The following is a 22,035-nucleotide window of genomic DNA, read 5'->3' as shown; positions in this document are numbered from 1 at the left end:
CTGTACAGTTTGTAATTCATAAAGGTGTCATCAGAGCTCTGTCTCTGTCCTGTGAAGGCCATAGGAATGGACTGGTCTGTCTCTGTCCTGTGAAGGCCATTGGGGCGGCAGGTAGCCTAGTGGTTAGAGTGTTGGACTTGTAACCGAAAGGTTGCAAGATCGAATCCCCGAGCTGACAAGGTAAACATCTGTTCTTCTGCCCTTGAACAAGGCACTCTTCTTAGGCAGTCTTTGAAAATAAGAATTTGTTCTTAACTGACTTGCCAAGTTAAATAAAGATACAATATGACTGGTCTTGTCTGTCCTGTGAAGGTCATATGAATGGACTGGTCTGTCTCTGTCCTGTGAAGGTCATATGAATGGACTGGTCTGTCTCTGTCCTGTGAAGGTCATATGAATGGACTGGTCTGTCTCTGTCCCGTGAAGGTCATATGAATGGACTGGTCTGTCTCTGTCCTGTGAAGGTCATATGAATGGACTGGTCTGTCTCTGTCCTGTGAAGGTCATATGAATGACTGGTCTGTCTCTGTCCTGTGAAGGTCATATGAATGACTGGTCTGTCTTGGTCCTGTGAAGTCCATATGTATTGACTGGTTTGCCAAGCCCTCTGATATGGCTGACCACCTAGACCTGTCGTAGCCCCTTGCTATAAGTCCGTGACTATACACTATATGCTATATGTGGCTATACGTCAGTGACTATACGTCTGTGCCCTCTCGGGGGTATAAGATATTGTTGACACTAAAGCTGTTATAGAAGTGGCTGTTGAACTGTCCTGCCTGCCCCCCTCCACTGAATGTGTTGTAGTACAGTCCTCTGTTGAAGGGAGACAGGCTGTCTGCTGGGTGGCCGTGGCCCCCGAGGCCCGCCTCTGAGACCCCCGGGCTGTGACTGTCCTGGCCTGGGGTGGGGGTGTGGGGTGTGTGGTTGTGGTATGTGCTGCTATGGAGGGCTGTAATGTTCCTATTGGTCAGCTCGTTGACCAGCCCCAGAGAGCTAGTCTGTCTGCTGGAGGGACCAGAGGAGAGAGGAACGGAGGCCCCTAGAGGCCCAGAGCCCAGCCCAGCCATACTGCTGAAGAAGTTATTAAAACACGGAGTGCCACCGGATGCCAGACCCGGGGGGGGAGAGCTCTTGTGACCCTCACTGACCACCTCCATGTCTGGGGAGGCGGTGCCTAGGAGCTGGGGGCTGTCTGAGGTCTTGATGGGCGGGGCTGCTCGGCCGTCCTCTGTCTTGGGGCTGTTAGTGGAGTCGGAGCGACGCTTCCTCTTCCTCCTGAAGTTCCCGTTGTCAAACATCTTCTCACAGTTAGGGTCCAACGTCCAGTAGTTCCCTTTACCTGGAACATGAATAGAAACTTTAACATTATTATATAGTATTTATATATTAACACATTATTTATATAGTATCTATATATTAACACATTATTAATATAGTATTTATATATTAACACATTATTTATATAGTATTTATATATTAACCCATTATTTATATAGTATTTATATATTAACCCATTATTAATATAGTATTTATATATTAATACTTTATTAATATAGTATTTATATATTAACCCATTATTTATATAGTATCTATATATTAATACATTATTAATATAGTATCTATATATTAACACATTATTAATATAGTATCTATATATTAACACATTATTAATATAGTATTTATATATTAACACATTATTATATAGTATTTATATATTAACACATTATTAATATAGTATCTATATATTAACACATTATTAATATAGTATTTATATATTAATACATTATTAATATAGTATTTATATATTAATACATTATTAATATAGTATTTATATATTAATACATTATCAATATAGTATTTATATATTAACACATTATTATATAGTATTTATATATTAATACATTAGTAATATATACACATTAGTAATATGTACATATCCAATGAAGAACTGGAGGGAGATGTGTTCATCCTAAACATGAGAAAACTAATGCTGGGATAAAAAAACATTACAGGATCAAATAAATGAGGCCCGCATACAGAATGAAGACTTGTGTGAAATAATAAAGGAATAAAGCCTTATGAGCAGCAATATTCCATGTGCGGGCCACTCATTCCATGTGCGGGCCACTTTATACGTACAAATCCACATAATGTTGTAGTAGTTTAGTATTGTGCACATTATCACAAACAGTGATGTGATGCACCTAATACTCCGGCTTTGGAATGATGCACTGATGAGGAAATCAATGTCTCGGAAGCTATTCATTTGAATGAGTTTGGGGTTAAAATTGTGTCATTCCCTAGAATATGGGTGCTCCGCTCTGCCCTTCCAGGATTAGGATATCAAACCTTTTATCTATAAACTGCCATGCCCACTCAGTATGGACACGAAGCATCTAATAACAAGCTAACTGTTATGTTGTTATCCATAAAGTTTCCTACACTAAACTTCATAGTAATGTTAAACGCATTTACGGTAACATAATGTACCTTTATTTACAGATAACTGGCTGCCAGTAAATTATCGTAAAAACAATACGATTTTTTTTACAGTGTATTATAACAAACTTTTGGGGCAATCTAATATTGACCACATAGTCCTAATCTAATATCTAGAATAATATATAATACTTTTACACGTGTTTATCTATCTATATATTCTAATCTATATAATGACCAAAAAGTTCTAATCTAATCTACATAATAATATATATTCTAATCTCTAAAATGACCTCATAGAAAGAACTATGTCCCATGCTAAAGAAGCAAAGGCCAGTCAATTAGATATATTACATTTGACTCATCTCAAGTCTATGGGACACTGCTGATAACAATTCCTAGATTTAATATGCACAATGATAAGCATTCTAGTCTTCAAAATAAAGGAAACAAATTAAAGGATAAAATTAACAATTATCAGCATATGGTTTGAATAACCCTTTATTTTATCGAACTGATTTGAACTGACATGATAGCCTGCAACCACTCTTCGCGGGAGTTGTTTATAAGGGAATTAGCTAATTCAACATATCTTCTTTTCCCATTGAAAACCAGATGTGGGAACTCCCGCTCAGGCGTTTTGTTTTACGCCTCCTACGTTAGTTTAGCAACAGGCCTACACCAATTTATTCAATCGGTTTTAGGCCCAAACTTTTACACGTGTTTTTATAGGATTTCTAAACGACAGCTGAATCACAGATTTTAATTAGTCAGGCAGGCTATTTACAAATGACCCTAGATGTTACAAAGATATAATAGAACAGGATGGGATAATACCTGGGTCGTCCTCATCGCGGGGGACCTTTTTAAAGCAGTCGTTGAGTGACAGGTTGTGTCGGATAGAGTTCTGCCACCCCGCCTTGCTCTTCTTGTAGAACGGGAAGTTATCCGCGACATACTGGTAGATCTGACTCAGGGTCAACTTCTTTTCGTGTGCGTTCTGGATCGCCATGGCGATGAGCGCAGAGTAAGAGTATGGAGGACGGACCAGTTTTAGCAACTCTTCCTGACTGGCGATGGACAGCCAACCCAGGTCCGGACCCCCGAACCCGGGGGAGTTGGTAAGGAACTGCCGCTGGGTACCGTAGGAAGGTGGCATAAAGGATGCTGTGTTGTTTCCGTGCAGGTAGGGGGTGGGGGAGTTCACGGGGGGGCCGTTCAACCACAGGGATGACGCGTAATCTCCCAGGCCGTATCCAGACGGTCTCTGTGCGCTCTGGAGTCCAGGCTGGTGGTACATGCTGAAGTTATCGCAGTAGACAGCCATCTCCGGCGGCTCCTGGGTGCTCTTGGGCTGGGGTTGGAGAGAGCTTGCTGTTGGAGACGATGTGTGGTGTACTGAAGGGTCGATGGAGTTCATGCTCCACTCGGGAGGACAACCCCAACGGAATTAGAACACAACAGTAACGGTTCAAACGGACGACCTGATCCCAAGCGCGCAACGTCAGCAACAAGTGCCAGAATCCAAAATCGGAGTTTTAATTTTATAACTTCAGACCGACAGTTTCTCATCCAGACACTAGATCATCTCTAACAGCCAATAGACACTCACTAACTGGTTGGGGGTGTGGCTATTGAATTTAGTTGAGAATTGACAGGCAGAGGTGTGAAATAATACCCTTTGTTTCATACTAACGGCAACATAAAACCCGACAGAAAGTGTTTACTTGAAATGTAATATTAATACAACAATTGAGTTTGTGAATTATTCAAATTTGCGCCAGTAGATAGGTCTAATAAAAACAAATACTTCCCACTTCCCCTACTGTTCTCCAAAGGCTTTTGGTTGTTATAATTACTACCGTAAATACTATTATTATTATTACATACATTTACATATTAATAGTTTCGAATTATATGTATTCAATGCTAGTAAATTAGCTTTTTTAGGGTTGGGGGCGGAAGTAAATGGGCCTCTGTCTAAGACATTATATTATTATATAAGGTAGCATATCTCTGTCGAATACATTATTATATAGGGTAGCATATCTCTGTCTAAGACATTATTATATAAGGTAGCATATCTCTGTCTAAATCATGATTATTGTTATCCATAATATTATGTCATCCTTATTATTAGCAGTAGTAATATTGGTAACAGCAGAAGCCTAGATTCCCATTAGGCCTATTATAATGAGTAGCCTGCAATTAGCAGTCCTATTCATTATTATATTAATTTCACTGGGCTTATGACAATAACTTATAATAATAATAATTTCATTATTCAATTAGATTTGCTTTGTGTGTGTGTGTGTGTGTGTGTGTGTGTGTGTGTGTGTGTGTGTGTGTGTGTGTGTGTGTGTGTGTGTGTGTGTGTGTGTGTGTGTGTGTGTGTGTGTGTGACTATACAAGTGTGTGGCCTAAACTAAGACCTGTGGGTGTATAATGCTATCAGCCTGTTGCCTCAGACTATCTATAAAATTAGAAAATACTTTAAATCTGATTTTATTGAATAAATGTCAAATGTGCCCAACCTTAATAAAGCAGACGTCTAACCGGATAAGACAGAATAAACAATGTGACCACATTCCTGTGTCAATTGAGTAAAAACCCTCATTAATCATAAACTAATAATCCAAACAATGGACCAAAAAAAACTGTTGATGTAGTGTAGCTCTTGTCCAGTTTCTAAAATAGCTTTTCTTCTTGTATAACAAGATCACATGAACAACTCTGTGATGATCGATCATCATGTTCATATAGATGAGATTTAAAAAAAGAAACCAACTGCCTTGGAATCGTAAAAAGCAGCATGTTATTTTAACACACCTACCAGTACAATCTCCTTCAGAAACACTGCTTGCAAATGACACCCGTCCATCACACAAGTTCAGGTTTGGAAAAAAATGTCATGTTAATCCTATCAAATTCATAGACCTGCCCTACAAGCTCAGACACAAAAGAGGATCACGCAATTTATAATATTGCCAAAGAATATTGGCCATTTATCATTTATTTAATCAATCATTTGTCGTTCACGTTTTAGAACGCTGCAAGTAATACATGTCCCAAACTCCTCTGATGGCCTACAGCATCCGTGGGGCTATAGCGTCCTCTACTGTAGACAGACTGATATTGGAAAAATGCGACAGTGACGCAGTTCACAGATTAACCGAACGATAGCGCCGTGAGTTCTCTCTCCTCCGCAACCAACACATAATGCAGTGTACGTAATAGCCACAGGATGGCGACAAACGTCTGTGTTCCACTGGAAGAATTCATGAAACATGAAATGAGATGAAAAATTAAATGTTTTGTCAAAAAAGACATACCCAAATCTAACTGCCTGTTGCTCAGGCCCTGAAGCAAGAATATGCATATTCCTGGTACCATTTGAAAGGAAAAACCTTGAAGTTTATGGAAATGTGAAAGGAATGTAGTAGAATATAACACAATGGATCTGGTCAAAAATATATTAGGATGATAAAAAACAACTGTTCTTTTGTACCATCATCTTTGAAATGCAAGAGAAAGGCCCTTTGTATTATTCAAGCCCAGGTGCAATTTAGATTTTGGCCACTGTGCATTTACATTGTGCATATTGAGACTTTTATAAAACACTGAAGAAGAGTGTGATATTCCTGGTAACATGAAATATTGTTTTAACAAGTTTTCATCTCTCCTTAAATTACATTTTTTGGGGAAAAAAAGCTAACTTGGTTCCTTCATTCATTGAATCAGATGGCTCATTCATCCATCACAAAGCTCACTAATATTGCAAACTACTTTAATTAGTTTTTCATTGGCAAGATGTTTACTAACGACATGCCACTGACTTTGAATAAAGCCAGAGTGTCTATGTATGTGGATGACTCAACACTATACATGTCAGCTTCTACAGAAATTGAAATGACTGCAATACTCAACAAAGAGCTGCAATTAGTTTCAGAGTGGGTGGCAAGAAATAAGTTAGGCCTAAATATTTCTAAAACTAAAAGCATTGTATTTGGGACAAAACACTCACTAAACCCTCAACCTCAACTAAATAATGTGGAAATTGAGCAAGTTAAGGTGACTAAACTGCTTGGAGTAACCCTGGATTGTAAACGTGGTCAAAACATATTGATGCAGTAGTAGCTAAAATGGGGAGAAGTCTGTCTATAATAAAGCGATGCTCTGCCTTCTTAACAACACTATAAACAAGGCAGGTCGACACAGGCCCTAGTTTCGTCGCAACTTGACTACTGTTCAGTCATGTGGTCAGGTGCCACAAAAAATGACTTAGAAAAATTGCAATTGGCTCAGAACAGGGCAGCACGGCTGGCCCTTGGATGTACACAGAGAGCTAATATTAATAATATGCATGTCAATCTCTCCTGGCTGAAAGTGGAAGAGAGATTGACTTCATCATTACTTTTATTTATGAGAGGTATTGACATGTTGAATGCACCGAGCTCTCTGTCTAAACTACTGGCACACAGCTCGGACACCCATACATACCCCACAAGACATGCCACCAGAGGTCTCTTCACAGTCCCCAAGTCCAGAACAGACTATGGGAGGCACACAGTACAACATAGAGCCATGACTACTGTAAAGGTTTTGACTTGAGGTTATTATTTATCCTGGGTAAACTCTATTAGGCTACACCTGGGAGAAATTCAACACAAACCGCTGGTACCATCCAGCCATCCCAAGGAACCGTTGAAGGGCCTTGAGTGTGGTTGGCACAGAGAAGTCTTGTACAGCCTTTGTCTTTTCAGGATCCACATGAATGCCGTCAAAAGACACAATATGGCCAAGGAACTTCAGGGAGGTTTGGCAGAAGTTGCTCTTCTTCATATTCAAGGTCAGACCAGCTTCTCTTAGCTTGTCCAACACTGCTTGAAGATCTTGAAAGTGTTGTTCTCTGTTCTGGGAGTAGATAATTATATCATCCAGGTAGACGAAACAGATCTTCCCTTTGAGCTCACCTAATGCAATCTCCATGAGTCTTTGGAAAGTGTCAGGGGCATTCTTTAATCCAAAGGGCATCACCTTAAAGGAAAACAAGCCCTCAGCACAGACAAAAGCAGTCTTGTCCTTGCTTTCCTGGTCCATCTCAACCTGCCAATAACCACTATTGAGGTCAAGGGTAGTGAACACAGACAATGACTCCAGGATCTCATGGATGGTGGGAAGAGGATAGGCATCAGTCTGGGAAACATTGTTGGTCTTCCTATAATCCACACAAAATCTAAGACCACCAGTCTTTTTTGGGATGAGGACAACCGGAGCAGCCCAGGGAGAGGAGGAACGTTCTATTATATCTTGTGTTAACATATCATTAATGAGTCCCTTTTGGATGATTAGCTTCGCTGGGGACAAACGATATGGCTTTTGCTTGATCGGCATTTCCTGTGTAAGGAATATTTTGTGCTTCAGGAGGCCGGTGCGTCCCAGCTTTGAAGTACATACATCAGCATTATTCTGCAGCTGTTCCAACAGCCTTAACTCCTCTGGCTGTTCCAGCTGAGCTCTTCTCACAGCCTGTAAAAGGAGATCGTCAGAAGGATTATCAAGGGTTAGTGGTACTGGAGCAACGGCAGAGAAGACTGCCCCATTTGATCCCCAAGCATGTAACTTGGAGCTTCTGATTGGAAGAAATGCTTCTTGCTCGGATTGTATGGAAACCAGTAGCAATTGTGTGCAATATCAATTTGGACACCACTGAAGTACATGAAATCAATTCCCAACACGACAGGAAAAGAAAGGTTCCTGATTTGTAGGATAACAGAAGGAATCATATAGGAGCGGTTACACAGGCGGAACTCTACCTCGCTCCATCCAAGTGGTCGTTCAGCCTCACCATCAGCCAGATAGAGTGGACCTTCTGTCCACGGCTTCAAGTTGTATTGTGGACCGTTAACCTCCTCCCACAGTTTCTCATTGAGCAGTGTGTAGGATGACCCGGTATCCAAGATTGCTCTTCCTGTCCATGGGCCTATGGACAGGGGTAACACCAGTTGGTGAGGTATTAACTGGAAGGAAGGGGATGTCGAGGCGTAAGGCAGTGACTCTTCAGCTCTGGTTAAAGCACCCAGAGTAGGATGGTCATTCCTGCTAAGAGAGTTAGGTGTGTTGGCCTGTTGTGATTTGTGGTTTCTGGAAGGGTTTACTTGATATGGTCTTGGACAGGTAGCTGAAGAATGCCCCTTTTGGCTACATCTCCAACAGAACATGAGAGGGGTCATGGCTGGAGACTCTGGCTGTCAGGACCCGGTTACGAACCCGGGTCTCCGGAGTGAGAAACAGTCACTTAACCAACTGAGCCACGAATAGTCAGAAGAACCCAGAAGATGAGGCAGACACAGCAGTACTTGAGACGGTGTATTTAATAAAGTAAAAAGTGAAGTCCTTCAGGAAAACATGTAACTCCACAACCTCAAAAGGAATTCCACAAGAACAAGGTAATCCACAAGGTAATCCTCCAAGACAAAAAGGTAAATCCACAAGGTGGTAGGTAAAGCATAAAAAGCCTCAAAAGATACTCAAAAATAAATAAACAAGAACAAAAAACAGAATTCCACAAGAGCGTCCACCGGGATCAACAAGAGTACACAGAATACTAGGGCTGGGTGCTAACATACAAACACAGAGCAAAGAACTGAGGGAAACTAAGGGTTTAAATACAATCAGGGCAAACGAGGCACAGGTGCAAATAATAATGGGGATCAAGGGAAAGCAAAAGGTCAAAAAGCACAATGGGGGCATCTAGTGACCAAAAACCGGAACAACCCTGGCCAAATCCTGACAGAATCCCCCCCCCTAGGAACAGCTCCTGACGTTCCTACCAGCTCTCTCGGGGTGGAGGGCCCTGAACTGACGAATGAGGTCAGGGTCCAGTATGTCTTTGGCAGGAACCCAGGAGCGCTCCTCGGGACCGTAGCCTTCCCAGTCCACCAGATACTGCCAGGACCGCTGCACCCGGCGGGAATCCAGTATCCGATGGACGGTATAAGCCGGCTGGCCTCCAATGACACGAGGTGGAGGGGGAGGTCTGTCTGCCGGGACAAGGGGAGAAAAAACAACAGGTTTTAATAAGGAAATGTGAAACGTGGGATTAATCTTAAGGGATCTGGGTAAGTGTAGGCGATAAGAAACTGGGTTAACTCTCCTGGCAACCTTAAAGGGACCGATGTATCTTTGGGACAGCTTGCGAGACTCCACCCGTAGTGGTAAGTCTCTTGTGGAGAGCCAGACTCTCTGGCCGGGGCGCAGGGTAGGCCCGGGACGGCGACGTCTGTTGGCTTGTTGTTGGTACCTCTGTGAGGAACGCATAAGATTAAGACGGGTCTTCCTCCACATAAGCCGACAGCGTCTGACGAACTTAAAGGCTGAAGGCACTCTGACTTCTGCCTCCTGGTCCGGGAACAATGGAGGGGCATAGCCAAACTGACACTCGTGCGGGGACATACCAGTGGAGGAGGAGCGCAAGGTGTTGTGCGCGTATTCGGCCCAAACAATAAAGGACGACCATGTGGACGGGTTGTTACGAGTCATACATCGGAGGGTGGTTTCCAGCTCTTGATTCATCCTCTCTGTTTGGCCGTTGGACTCCGGATGGTACCCTGAAGATAGACTGGCAGAAGCTCCCATGAGTTGGCAGAAGGCCTTCCAAAACCTTGAGGCGAACTGGGGACCTCTGTCAGAAACCATATCTTGAGGAATGCCGAAGACTCGAAACACATGATTAATTACCAACTCAGCCGTTTCCTTGGCAGAAGGTAACTTAGTCAGAGGGACGAACCTGGCCGCCTTTGAAAACCTGTCGATTATGACTAGGATAGTAGTATTGCCATGGGATGGAGGAAGGCCAGTAATAAAGTCCAATGAGATATGGGACCAGGGTCTGTGGTGAACAGGTAAAGGGTGAAGGAGTCCTTGAGGGCGGAGGTGAGAAGATTTGCCCTGGCAGCACACGGGGCAGGCATTGACGAAAGTGGCAACGTCTTCTCTTATGGTAGGCCACCAGAACTTACGCTGGATGAACTCCAAGGTGCGACCTACGCCCGGGTGACAGGTGAGGCGAGAGGAGTGCCCCCACAGAAGGACCTGAGTCCTCACTGCCTTGGGGACAAACAACCGATTGGCAGGACCTCCTTTCGGGTCCGGTTCGATAGCTTGAGCTCGTCTCACGGTATCCTCAACTTGCCACGAGATCGGAGCCACGATCTTAGCAGCAGGAAGGACAGGCATGTCCATGTCGTCTCGAAAGGCAGGAGCGTAGACTCGGGACAGGGCATCCGGTTTGAGATTCTTCGACCCGGGCCGATAGGTGAGGATAAACTGGAATCGATTGAAGAAAAGAGACCATCTAGCTTGTCTAGAGTTCAACCGCTTCGCCTGCTGGATATACTCCAGATTTTTGTGGTCCGTAAGCACTTGAAAAGGGTGAGAAGCCCCCTCGAGCCAGTGTCTCCATTCCTTCAATGCCATCTTAACCGCTAGGAGTTCACGATCCCCACATCGTAGTTCCTCTCAGCCGGGGTAAGCCGGTGTGAGAAGAAAGCGCACGGATGAAGCTTCTTGTCTTCACCCCTCTGAGACAGGACAGCTCCAACACCAACCTCTGATGCGTCTACCTCCACCACAAACGGTTCATCCGTAGTCGGTAGTATCAGGATGGGAGCAGAGAGGACGCGCTGCTTGAGTCCTTGAAAGGCCGTCTCAGCTTCTCTTCCCCACAAAAACCTTGCATTGCCACCCTTGGTTAAAGCTGAGAGAGGGGCTGCCACCAAGCTGAAGTTCTTGATGAACTTGCGATAAAAGTTTGTGAAGCCCAGGAAACGCTGAACTTCCTTAACGGATTTGGGAGTGGGCCAATCCGCTACCGCCCCTACCTTCCTGGGGTCCATTTGGACTCGAACGGGTTCCACTACAAATCCCAGGAATTGTACTTGGGATGAATGGAATTCACATTTTTCCGGCTTAACGTACAGATGGCTGTCTAGGAGGCGTTTGAGTACTTGTCTGACATGCTTTGTGTGTTCTTGAAGGGAGCTCGAAAAGATGAGGATGTCATCCAAGTAAACGAAAACAAATATGTTAAGCATATCCCTAAGCACATCGTTTATGAGTGCTTGGAACACCGCTGGGGTGTTGGTCAGGCCGAAGGGCATCACCAAGTATTCATAGTGACCAGTAGGCGTGTTGAAAGCGGTCTTCCACTCGTCACCAGGTCTGATCCGCACAAGATGGTATGCATTCCGCAGGTCAAGCTTAGTGAAAACAACTGCTTCCTGGAGCAGCTCGAAGGCTGTGGCCATAAGGGGTAGCAGGTAACGGTTACGGACGGTTATGGCATTGAGTCCCCGGTAGTCGATGCAAGGACGTAATCCACCGTCTTTCTTGGCCACAAAGAAAAACCCTGCTCCCGCCGGGGAGGTGGATGGACGCATGAGGCCTGCTTCCAGAGCGTCCTTGATGTAGGTATCCATAGCAGCTCGTTCGGGTGGAGATAGGGAAAAGATCCGACCCCTGGGGGCAAGTGCCCGGAAACAGGTCGATGGGGCAATCATAAGGTCTATGGGGTGGTAGCATGGTGGCCCTCTGTTTGCTAAACACCAGTTTGAGGTCATGGTAACACTCGGGAACTCGGGTCAGGTCGATGGATTCTAAAGACTCGGGAGTAGAACTCGGGAATTCGGGAAAATACAAGTAGCTTGGCACGTAGGACCCCACTGCTTGATAGTGCCCACAGACCAGTCGATGTGAGGGTTATGGCTGTGAAGCCAGGGGTATCCAAGGACGAGAGGGAACTCGGAACAGGAGATCAAATGAAAGTTCATCAATTCCTGGTGTTGTGAAACTGAAAGTCGCAAGGAGGTAGTGACATGAGTGACAAGTCCAGATCCCAAAGGGCTTCCATCCAATGTAGTAACCCTCATGGGGTCACTTAGAGGTTCAGAGGGAACGCCATTCTCCTTCGCCCAGACACCATCCATGAAGTTACCTGCGGCTCCAGAGTCTACCAAGGCTTGAAGGTGAAGCTTGTGGTTGTCCCAGCAAAGGGTGACTGGAATGAGCAGACGGGAGTTGGACGGATGGGAGGAGGTTATGTTTCATGTTACAGTTCCCCCCGGTCTGTACGGGACAGAGCGTTTCCCTGGAGCCCGGGACACGTGGAACGGAAATGGCCCGGTTTGCCGCAATATAGACAGCGTCGCTCCCTCATCCGGCGGTCTCTCTCAGCCTGGGAGATGCGTCCAATCTGCATGGGTTCCGGTGGAGCCAGCGAGGATAAAGGTGGGAACTCGGAGCTGGGACTGATAGGGGCTAGAGGTCTACGGTTGAGTTCTCTCTCTCTCAGACGCTGGTCAATGCGTGAGGCCAACTTGATCAGGGACTCGAGATTGTCCGGTGGTTCCCGAGTGGCCAGTTCATCTTGGATAGTGTCGGAAAGGCCTTTCAGAAAGCACACCGTGAGCGCCTCGTTGTTCCAGCCACTCGCTGCTGCCACCGTGCGGAACTGGATGGCATAGTCCGTCACGCTGCGCCGACCTTGGTGGAGAGTCAGGAGCTGTTTGGCTGAGTCAGAACCACTGCTTGGGCCTTGAAACACTCGTTTGAATTCCTCAGCAAAGGCAAAGTAGCTGGCACAGCAGGAACTATGGGCATCCCACACAGCAGTAGCCCAGGCCAGGGCTTTTTCCGACAGCAGGGTGATGATATATGCGATCTTAGACCGGTCGGTGGGAAACGACGAGGGTTGCAGCTCGAAGGAGAGAGAAAATTGGGTGAGAAACCCTTTACAAGCACTTGGATCACCTGAGAACCGTTGGGGAGGTGGAAGACGAGGTTCAGCCAGGGGGTTAACTGCCATGGGTACGTGAATCTGAGGTACTGGGACGGGAACTGTTGCCGGGGTAAGTCGATCAGATATCTGCTTTATGGAAGTCAGCATCTCCGACAGAAGATGAGAATGTCTAGCCATTAAGGCCTCTTGCCGAACCAGGGCGGCTTCGTGGCGTTGGACAGTCTCCTGGTGGTGGGACTGCATGGCAAAAAGGTCCTGGGAACTGGCTGCCTCTGGGTTCATTTTTGGCTCTGTGTTTCTGTCAGGACCCGGTTACGAACCCGGGTCTCCGGAGTGAGAAACAATCACTTAAACCAACTGAGCCACGAATAGTCAGCAGAACCCAGAAGATGAGGCAGACACAGCAGTACTTGAGACGGTGTATTTAATAAAGTAAAAAGTGAAGTCCTTCAGGAAAACATGTAACTCCACAAGCTCAAAAGGAATTCCACAAGAACAAGGTAATCCACAAGGTAATCCTCCAAGACAAAAAGGTAAATCCACAAGGTGGTAGGTAAAGCATAAAAAGCCTCAAAAGATACTCAAAAATAAATAAACAAGAACAAAAAACAGAATTCCACAAGAGCGTCCACCGGGATCAACAAGAATACTAGAATACTAGGGCTGGGTGCTAACATACAAACACAGAGCAAAGAACTGAGGGAAACTAAGGGTTTAAATACAATCAGGGAAAACGAGGCACAGGTGCAAATAATAATGGGGATCAAGGGAAAGCAAAAGGTCAAAAAGCACAATGGGGGCATCTAGTGACCAAAAACCGGAACAACCCTGGCCAAATCCTGACACTGGCTGTTGTTGATGGTCTGTCTTGGGTAACTGTTTGGGGGTATGTTTCTTTCTTTGGTCATATTGCTGTTGGCATTCTCTGTCCTTTTCAAACTGCTGTCCCAAGCGAACCAGTCCATCGACAGTGGCGACTCGTTCTCGGAGTTGACTGGCTCGTAGTGGGTTGATGTTCTTCAATATCAATTTAATGACCTCTTCCTCCTCAATACCAGGTTTCCACTTTCTGCACTGGGAGTGGTAACCATATGCAAAGTCACGGATACTCTCTTTCTCGCTTTGCACTCGATTCCTGACTCTGTCTGCCAGCTCATCTGTGTGGTCCTCAGACAGAAATGCAGAGGAAAACTTGGCCTCAAAGTCAGCCCAGGAGGTAGTGGTGAGACGTGCCACATCACACCAGTCTCGAGCTGTCCCATGCAACACATTCCTCAATGTGGCAAGGAGTTCTTCGTCAGCGAGGGGATTGAGGGTATGAAAGTCACGACATCTTTACAGATATATTAGAGGATCAGGAGTGTCATCCTTTTTCCCAAATGTGGGAAATTGCAATTTAATGGGCATCGCCCCCACATGACGTCTACTCAAATCACCATGAACAAACGAGCTAGGAGGGATTGAGGATAGTAGGGGGGGAGGGCGTTATCGGACAATGAAAATGAACACCAGGATGCATGGTGGATTGCATCCTGCAAGGGGTGGCTGCAGCATGGCCTGGTCTTGGCTGTTCAGAGGTGCCAGCTTGGCCCTCAGTGGTCTGAACAGAAGTGAATACCAGAGAAACTCTGTAAGGAGTTGTGCCTACTGGAGGACATGTCCACAGACACGTCATCCAACATTTTAACACAATTAGAGAGTTCTGTCTGCAAGTGGTCTACAGTGTTAACCATGGGAGAAAAAAACAGAATTAACGTCCTTGAGGACCTCAGTGTGGTGATGTTGCAGGCGCCATTGGAGAGTGGCAGTGAGTTGGTTTCGTTGGTAGTCAAACTGCCTGTCCATGGCACCAGTAATTTCCTATCTTCCACTCTCACTGAGCTCTGTCAGCGTGTGGGTTAGAGTGCTCAGTGAGTTTCTGAATTCCATGGCACTCTGTTGTTGCTCTTCCCTCAGACATTTGAATTTATGGTGGATAAGAGTTTGGAGATGTTGTTGAGTCCGACGAATATCAAGGATGTCACCTTGAAGTTGTAAGACTACAACCTCTGGAGATAAAGATAAACCAGACAATGGAGGAAGGTTGGGTGTCAGAGGGAGGGCTAGCTCAGTACTACCACACAGATCCATGTCAATAAGTGAGTAAGTAACTGGTTAGACCTCCTGTGGCCTGTGGTTCAGACCGAGCATTCAGATTCCAAGGACTCTGGCCCAAATCAACTCCATTATCTCCATTCACATTATGATTTGTGTTGTCAGCTTGATGGTCAGAATGGCCCTGTGTATTCCCATTGACAGGTATGACATGGATGAGCACATTATCTTGGGGTGAATGCATTGTTTTAATTCCACACAAAAGATTTGCTTTGGTTAGTTCTCAATGTTGAGCTGTCCCATCTGGGGGGCCATTTTTAATGTAACGGTTTGACTTGAGGTTATTAGTTATCGGGTGCCAGGTAGGTTGTGCCTACCAGAGAAAACATTGGTTTCTCTTTTTAGTTTGGGAGGGAATGAGTCCCATCTGGTCCGTCAAGTCTATACCAATACAAAGGACTTATGTAAAAGTCAGGATGGAAATAAAACTTTTCATAAACCCTTAAAACATTGGAAAAAACTTCAAAAACAACTATATTATTTTGCGTGGGTTGTATTAGCAACACCAATGATTACACACACACACATATAATAATATCACAATGAGTTCTGGTTCCTCCAGAAATGTCCTGTACCTCGGGCCTAAAAAGAGTACCCCCGGTAAAGGAGTTCAGGGAACTCCCGTGACCTTAGTCACGCATTCATTCCGTGTAGTGTAAACCCACTATTAATCATACAATCAACACAACAATTATTTTACCACAGAACTTTAAAGCGTATCAACTCTTACTAAGTCCTCAACTACAACTAACTACATAAATCATCACAGTATACATCACATCAAAACAAATGAAATACCGTATACAAAAAGGTTGTAGTCATTCGGTCAGTCAGACAATCCGCCAACAGATCTCCAGCGGAGAAAGGCCAAGGAGAACGGAGAGGTGTAGTCCACGGACGCAAAGAGTGGATCCGGTCCGCTAACAGATCTCCAGCGGAGAAAGGCCACGAAGAACGGAGAGGTGTAGTCCACGGACGCAAAGAGTGGATCCGGTCCGCCAACAGATCTCCAGCGAAGAAAGGCCATGGAGAACGGAGAGGTGTAGTCCACAGACGCAAAGAGTGGATCCGGTCCGCCAACTGATCTCCAGCGGAGAAAGGCCACGGAGAACGGAGAGGTGTAGTCCACGGACGCAAAGAGTGGATCCTGTCCGCCAACTGATCTCCAGCGGAGAAAGGCCACAAAGAACAGAGAGGTGTAGTCCACGGACGCAAAGAGTGGATCCGATCCTGGGTAAACTCTATTAGGCTACAAAACACACGTTTAACGGAAACAAAACAAACGGAATAGAGAAGCTTCGGAACTGAGGGTTGAACACATCCTCATTCACGTATCCATCACAAAACCCCCCTTTTGCGCAGCTGATGCTGGCTATTTAATTGGGAATTAAAGGGAAAGCACCCTATTGGAAGGAGAAGCACTGAGACGGTTCAGAAAAATTCAGGGCCGTCACACTACATGGAACTCTATTCCACATCAAGTAACTGATGCAAGCAGTAAAATTATATTTAAAAAAGAGATTAAAAAACACTTTTAATTTTTTTTATTTAACCTTTATTTAACCAGGTAGGCTAGTTGTGAACAAGTTCTCATTTGCAACTGCGACCTGGCCAAGATAAAGCGTAGCAATTCGACACAGACAACAACACAGAGTTACACATGGAATAAACAAAACATACATTCAATAATACAGTAGAACAAAAGAAAACAAAAAGTCTATATACAGTGAGTGCAAATGAGGTAAGTTACGGAAATAAATAGGCCATGGTGGCGAAGTAATTACAATATAGCAATTAAACACTGGAATGGTAGATCGGCAGAAGATGAATGTGCAAGTAGAGATGCTGGGGTGCAAAGGAGCAAAATAAATAAATACCAGTAAGGGGATGAGGTGGGTAGATAGATGGGCTGTTTACAGATAGGCTAAGTACAGGTGCAGTGATCTGTAAAATGCTCTGACAGCTGGTGCTTAAAGCTAGTGAGGGAGATGTGAGTCTCCAGCTTCAGAGATTTTTGCAATTCGTTCCAGTCATGGGCAGCAGAGAACTGGAAGGAAAGACGACCAGAGGAGGAATTGGCTTTGGGGGTGACCAGTGAGATATACCTGCTGGAGCGCGTGCTACGAGTGGGTGCTGCTATGGGGACCAGTGAGCTGAGATAAGGTGGGGCTTTACCTAGCAGAGACCTGTAGATAACTTGTAGCCAGTGGATTTGGCGATGAGTATGAAGCGAGGGCCAACCAAGGAGAGCGTACAGGTCGCAATGGTGGGTAGTGTATGGGGCTTTGGTGACAAAACGGATGGCACTGTGATAGACTGCATCCAGTTTGTTGAGTAGAGTGTTGGAGGCTATTTTATAGATGACATCACCAAAGTCGTTTTACGAGGGTATGTTTGGCAGCATGAGTGAAGGATGCTTTGTTGCGATATAGGAAGCCGATTCTAGATTTAATTTTGGATTGGAGATGCTTAATGTGAGGCTGGAAGGAGAGTTTACAGTCTAACCAGACACCCTGGTATTTGTAGTTGTCCAAGTCAGAGTCGTCCAGAGTAGTGATGCTGGACAGGCGAGCAGGTGCGGGCAGCGATCGATTGAAAAGCATGCATTTAGTTTTACTTGCGTTTAAGAGCAGTTGGAGGCCACGGAAGGAGAGTTGTATGGCATTGAAGCTTGTCTGGAGGTTAGTTAACATAGTGTCCAAGGAGGGGCCAGAAGTATACAGAATGGTGTCGTCTGCGTAGAGGTGGATCAGAGAATCACCAGCAGCAAGAGCAACATCATTGATGTATACAGAAAAGATAGTCGGCCCGAGAATTTAACCCTGTGGCACACCCGCAGAGACTGTCAGAGGTCCAGACAACAGTCCCTCCGATTTGACACACTGAACTCTATCAGAGAAGTAGTTAGTAAACCAGGCGAGGCAATCATTTGAGAAACCAAGGCTGTCGAGTAAATAAGAATGTTGTGATTGACAGAGTCGAAAGCCTTTGCCAGGTCGATGAATACGGCTGCACAGTAATGTCTCTTATCGATGGCGGTTATGATGTCGTTTAGAACCTTGAGCGTGGCTGAGGTGCACCCATGACCAGCTCTGAAACCAGATTGCATAGCGGAGAAGGTATGGTGGGATTCGAAATGGTCAGTACTCTTGGAACTCCCCATCCCGGATCCGGGATCGTGACTAAAGCCTCAGGCTCATTAGCATAACGCAACGTTAACGATTTCTGAAAATCGCAAATAAAATGAAAATAATGCATCTGCTCTCAAGCTTAGCCTTTTCTTCTAGACTTCTAATGTTAACATGCATGAAACCAAGACTTTTACGTTACAGAAGTCAACAAATGAGAGCATCTGGTGGGTGGGAGTGGAGCTAGGCACTGCAGGACCTGGATTAACCTGCACATCACCAGAGGAACAGAGGTGAAGTAGGATAAGGGTACGGCTAAAGGCTATACGAACTGGCCGTCTAGCACGTTCAGAACAGAGAGTAAAAGGAGCAGGTTTCTGGGCACGATGGCATAGATTCAAGGCATAGAGTACAGACAAAGGTAAGGTAGGATGTGAGTACATTGGAGGTAAACCTAGGCATTGAGTAATGAAGAGAGATATATAGTCTCTAGAGATGTTTAAACCAGGTGATGTCATCGCATATGTAGGAGGTGGAACAACATGGTTGGTTAAGGCATATTGAGCAGGTCTAGAGGCTCTACAATGAAATAAGACAGTAATCACTAACCAGGACAGTAATGGACAAGGCATATTGATATTAGAGAAAGGCATGCATAGCCAAGTGAACATATGGGTCCAGTGAGTGGTTGGTCTGGCTGGGGACACGGCGATTCAGACAGTTAGCAGGCTAACAAGCTAACAGTAGGCCGGGGCTAAACAAGCTAGCAGCTAGTAGACCAGGGCAAGCTAGCAGTTAGCAGGCCGGGTTAGCAAGCAAGCAGTTAGCATGGGCTAGCAGTTAGTAGACCAGGGCAAGCTAGCAGTTAGCAGACTGTGTTAGTTAGCAAGCAGTTAGCAAGGGCTAGCAGTTAGCAGACCGGGTTAGCAAGCTAGCAGTTAGCAGACCAGGGCCTGGCAGTTTAGCCATTAGCAGACCGGGTTAGCAAGCAAGCAGATAGCAGGGGCTAGAAAGCAAGCAGATAGCAGGGGCTAGCCTTTGGGGGGGGCGTCGCGATGGGGGTAAGTCTGTTTTTGCCTCTTCGTGCGGTGACGTCGATAGACCAGTCGTGGAATTAGTAGGGTTCCAAGTAGCTCTAGGTAGCTAGCAGGCCGATATTGTAGCCCAGGAGTATGCTTCGGTGGTAGCACAGGAGCCCTGGCCGGGCTAGCTTCAAGCTAAATTGGTGCTTGCTCTGGGATGGAAACGCTAGCCAGGAGTAGTCACCCGGGATTGCGGTTAGCTAGTTGTGAAGATCAAGATGAAATGTTAATGTCCTAATGTTCAGTTTGCGGTAGGAATCCGGGGATAAAAATAACAGGTCCGTTATGCTCTGGTTAGAGTCACGTTGTTCGAACTGGCGAGAGCTTTCCGAGCTGAAGGTTAGCTGATGACTGCTGGCAATGGTCTGCTGACTGATATCTGGTAGTTAGCTAGTTAGCTTCAGTTGAGGGATTCCAGATCCAAAGTAAATATAAATACTTTAGGAAAGAAAAGCAGATCCACGCTACATTGGGTGAGGCGGGTTGCAGTGGAGTATTTAAAATATTTTAAAGGATATGCGACGAAAAATATGCAAAACGATATATACAAGGGACACGACAGGACAAAGACGTCTTGACTGCTACGCCATCTTGGAAATTTATGGAACAGCGGGGACTGTGAAGCAACACAAACATTGGCACAGACACCTGCACACACACACACACACACACACACACACACACACACACACACACACACACACACACACACACACACACACACGATAACATACACACTATACTTACACATGGATTTAGTACTGTAGATATGTGGTAGTGGTGGAGTAGGGGCCTGAGGGCACACAGTGTGTTGTGAAATCTGTGAATGTATTGTAATGTTTTTAAAATTGTGTAAATGCCTTAATTCTGCTGGACCCCAGGAAGAGTAGCTGCTTCTTTGGCAGCAGCTTATGGGGATCCATAATAAATACAAATGCAATTACAAAATACTCATAAGAGACCCCATGCAGCTCATTAGTTGTATGTATTTCCAGAAATCTCCCTTCCATTCAGGTCCTGATAGGGCAGATGTCACGAACGTCGTCAGGGAAATGACCAGACCAAGGTGCAGCGTGTTGAGGGTACATTTTCTTTTAATGTTATAAATGTCACCAACAAACACGACCATGCCGCTGACTAGGGCTACACAGGCCACTAACACAGACAACTACCCACAACTAAGATGGCAAAACAGGCTGCCTAGGTATGATTCCCAATCAGAGACAACGATAGACAGCTGCCTCTGATTGGAACCACACTCGGCCAAACACACAGAATTTTATTTTATTTTTTATACACAACATTGAATGCCCACCCCATAATCGATCCTGACCTAACCAAATAGAGAAATAAAATGGCTCTCTAAGGTCAGTGTGTGACAGCATAAGCGCTCCTTTCTCATATAGATCCCCCCTGCATGCAGGCCATGAATATTTTCCTATGTAAGCTGATGGGTTGTGCCATACGGAAGAATAAAATCCAAACATCTAATGCATCTTAACCCATACCTCTTGGGAATGTTGTAAGATTGGGTTAGCCTCTTCAGTTGACTCTCTCTGAATACTTTTTTTGTGATAATGCCTCAGTAGGCTTAAACAAGGCTGTGATAGACCTCTCAATCTGAGTCAATCCCAAATGGGAATCATAATTGTCCCAGTGTCTGGCCAATTTAGCTAATTCAAATGATATGTTGTATAGTTCTACTTTGGGTAATGCTAGTCCTCCTTTATCCATTGGAGCATATAACAGGTTCACAATTTTTCTGTTTTTCTTCCTATCTTAAATAGTAAGGGAGAAATGGCCACAGGGAGCATCATGGACACCGGCGCCGACAGAGATGGCCGCCTCGCTTCGCGTTCCTAGGAAACTATGCATTTTTTTGTTTTTTTATGTGTTATTTCTTACATTAGTACCCCAGGTCATCTTAGGTTTCATTACATACAGTCGAGAAGAACTACTGAATATAAGATCAGCGTCAACGAACCATCAGTACGACCAAGAATATGACTTTCGCGAAGCGGATCCTGTGTTCTGCCTTTCAACCAGGACAACGGAATGGATCCCAGCCGGCGACCCAAAAAAAACGACTCCGTAAAAGAGGGAAACGAGGCGGTATTCTGGTCAGACTCCGGAGACGGGCACATTGTGCACCACTCCCTAGCATTCTTCTCGCCAATGTCCAGTCTCTTGACAACAAGGTTGATGAAATCCGAGCAAGGGTAGCATTCCAGAGGGACATCAGAGACTGTAACGTTCTTTGCTTCACGGAAACATGGCTCACTGGAGAGACGCTGTCGGTGCAGCCAGCGGGTTTCTCCACGCATCGCGCCGACAGAAACAAACATATTTCTGGTAAGAAGAGGGGCGGGGGCGTATGTCTTATGGCTAACGAGACGTGGTGTGATCACAGAAACATACAGGAACTCAAATC

The 22,035-nt window shown here is 45.1% G+C and overlaps 1 protein-coding gene across 1 annotated transcript; it reads right to left on the bottom strand.

Annotated features, from left to right (window-relative positions):
- Positions 1 to 525: 525 nt before the first annotated feature.
- Positions 526 to 3,862, bottom strand: LOC135507449 (forkhead box protein I1c-like). Its single transcript, XM_064926985.1, has 2 exons — positions 3,280 to 3,862; positions 526 to 1,342 (listed from the first exon to the last, which is right to left on the bottom strand). The coding sequence occupies exons 1-2, from the start codon at positions 3,860 to 3,862 to the stop codon at positions 699 to 701; spliced, it is 1,227 nt and encodes a 408-aa protein (XP_064783057.1). The 3' UTR covers positions 526 to 698.
- Between the last annotated feature and the right edge of the window lie 18,173 nt (positions 3,863 to 22,035).

Source organism: Oncorhynchus masou, chromosome 21 (genome assembly GCF_036934945.1).
Source record: "Oncorhynchus masou masou isolate Uvic2021 chromosome 21, UVic_Omas_1.1, whole genome shotgun sequence".
NCBI lineage: Eukaryota > Metazoa > Chordata > Actinopteri > Salmoniformes > Salmonidae > Oncorhynchus > Oncorhynchus masou.
Note: the sequence above shows the minus strand (reverse complement) of the source record. Positions and strands in the feature narration are given on the sequence as shown.

Excerpts from the sequence above, each read along its gene's own strand:
- LOC135507449 (XM_064926985.1), bottom strand. The coding sequence starts at position 3,862 with ATGAACTCCATCGACCCTTCAGTACACCACACATCGTCTCCAACAGCA. Across the intron at positions 1,343-3,279 it reads CCGCGATGAGGACGACCCAG|GTAAAGGGAACTACTGGACG; the intron begins GTATTATCCCAT and ends TTCATGTTCCAG.